The following is a 1445-nucleotide window of genomic DNA, read 5'->3' on the forward strand; positions in this document are numbered from 1 at the left end:
TTTTGAAAATCTGGTGGTAAAAACTTCAAAGTATATAAAAATGAACCCCAATGCATTAAAACAAACAAGTAAACAGCTATCCTTTGTACTTAAAAAGTCATTTCCATGTGGGACAGAATTTTAAATTCTCAGTGGAACTTAGACTTTCTGGATCCATTGAAGCTGAGTGAATCCCTGAAACTACTGCTCTGAGACTATCTTTACATTTTAAGGCCAAACTATTCCCTAAAGTCTTCTTTTAACAAACAAACATACAAACAGCTGATCTCAGTAAAGTACACTGGCTTTGAACATTGTGCTCTTTTAACCAGTTCTTTCAGTGAGATCAAATTGAAGACAGCAACACAAAAGGCCGAGGAGGAACTTAAAGGTAACGAGTTTAAGACAATGGTGGTGGAATCATTTAGGTAAGGCCAGTGAGAATGGTAGTCTGTCTTCAAGTCTGACACTGAACTGACCCCCCTTGGCTCAATTTTTACTGAACAACAAACAGATCTGTAAAGGAAACAATAACGCTAGCATGGTATGCACACCTTATCATAACCAACCACTTAAGACCAAGAGGGCAACAATTACCCGAGGACAAAGTGCTGAGGGTTGGGAAGCGGGAACCACAGGGAAGAAGTGGGACAAAGGTGGTACAGTAGGTGACTTGAAACTAAATGTGTAAGAATGGTAGAATGTAAAACTGATGATCTCTTCGGTAAGCCTTCCCCCAAGCCACCATTAAAAAAGTGATCAAATAAATACAAATTGTAAAACTAAAAGTTAAGCTTGTCAAAAAGCTGGCTATTTCTCAAATAAGAAAATTAATAAATGCCAAAAGAAGAATGAAATCGGTGTCAGCCAATTGTACATGTAGAAATCACTGGGCAAGGGCATCTCTTGCTGTGCGTACCTCCACAAAAACAAATCCATGAAAACAGACGGCCGAGTAAGTTCCGTAATAGAATGCTCTAAAAACAGTTATTTCCTATTGGTACTCAGGAGGCTCAAAAGCCCATCACATTTTTACCTTGTGATAATGCCAGGGAGTGGTGATGTCCACAGGAAACCTGTATTATTTTTATACCAGCCAAAGCATTTACTTTCCTATAATAAAAACGAGATAAAGCCTTTAATCCTTTAGGGCAGGTCACCAAGAGGACTAAATATTTAAAACTAACTCAGGTCATACATGTGATTTATGGAAGCCATTCCATTTCCTTCTATTTCTGTAGCACCTTTTTCCCAAAGCCCAAGAACTTTTAAAAAACATGTTATCAACAGGACTGAATCCAAAACATCATGTTATGCAAAAATGGACAATAATGCCTTATAAACTAAAACAACAACAACAACAAAACCCCACAATCTTACTGTCAATGAGTCAACTCCACCTCATAGTGATGCTATAGGACAGAATAGAACTGCGCCTTGTGGGTTTCTGAGTCAGTAACTCTTTA

At 38.0% G+C, this 1445-nt stretch overlaps 1 protein-coding gene across 1 annotated transcript in view; it reads right to left on the reverse strand.

Moving 5' to 3' along the window:
* The window catches only part of LOC101652285 (probable E3 ubiquitin-protein ligase HERC6), a 61075-nt gene that overhangs the window by 55069 nt on the left and 4561 nt on the right, over window positions 1-1445 (reverse strand). Inside the window, exon 3 of the mRNA XM_004703426.3 lies at window positions 1016-1092. Within this exon, the coding sequence (XP_004703483.2) occupies window positions 1016-1092 (77 nt within the window). The remainder of the gene's footprint in view (window positions 1-1015; window positions 1093-1445) is intronic.

This window comes from Echinops telfairi, unplaced genomic scaffold (assembly GCF_000313985.2).
Source record: "Echinops telfairi isolate 266 unplaced genomic scaffold, ASM31398v2 ScPeMD7_7468;HRSCAF=8506_0, whole genome shotgun sequence".
Classification (NCBI taxonomy): Eukaryota; Metazoa; Chordata; class Mammalia; order Afrosoricida; family Tenrecidae; genus Echinops; species Echinops telfairi.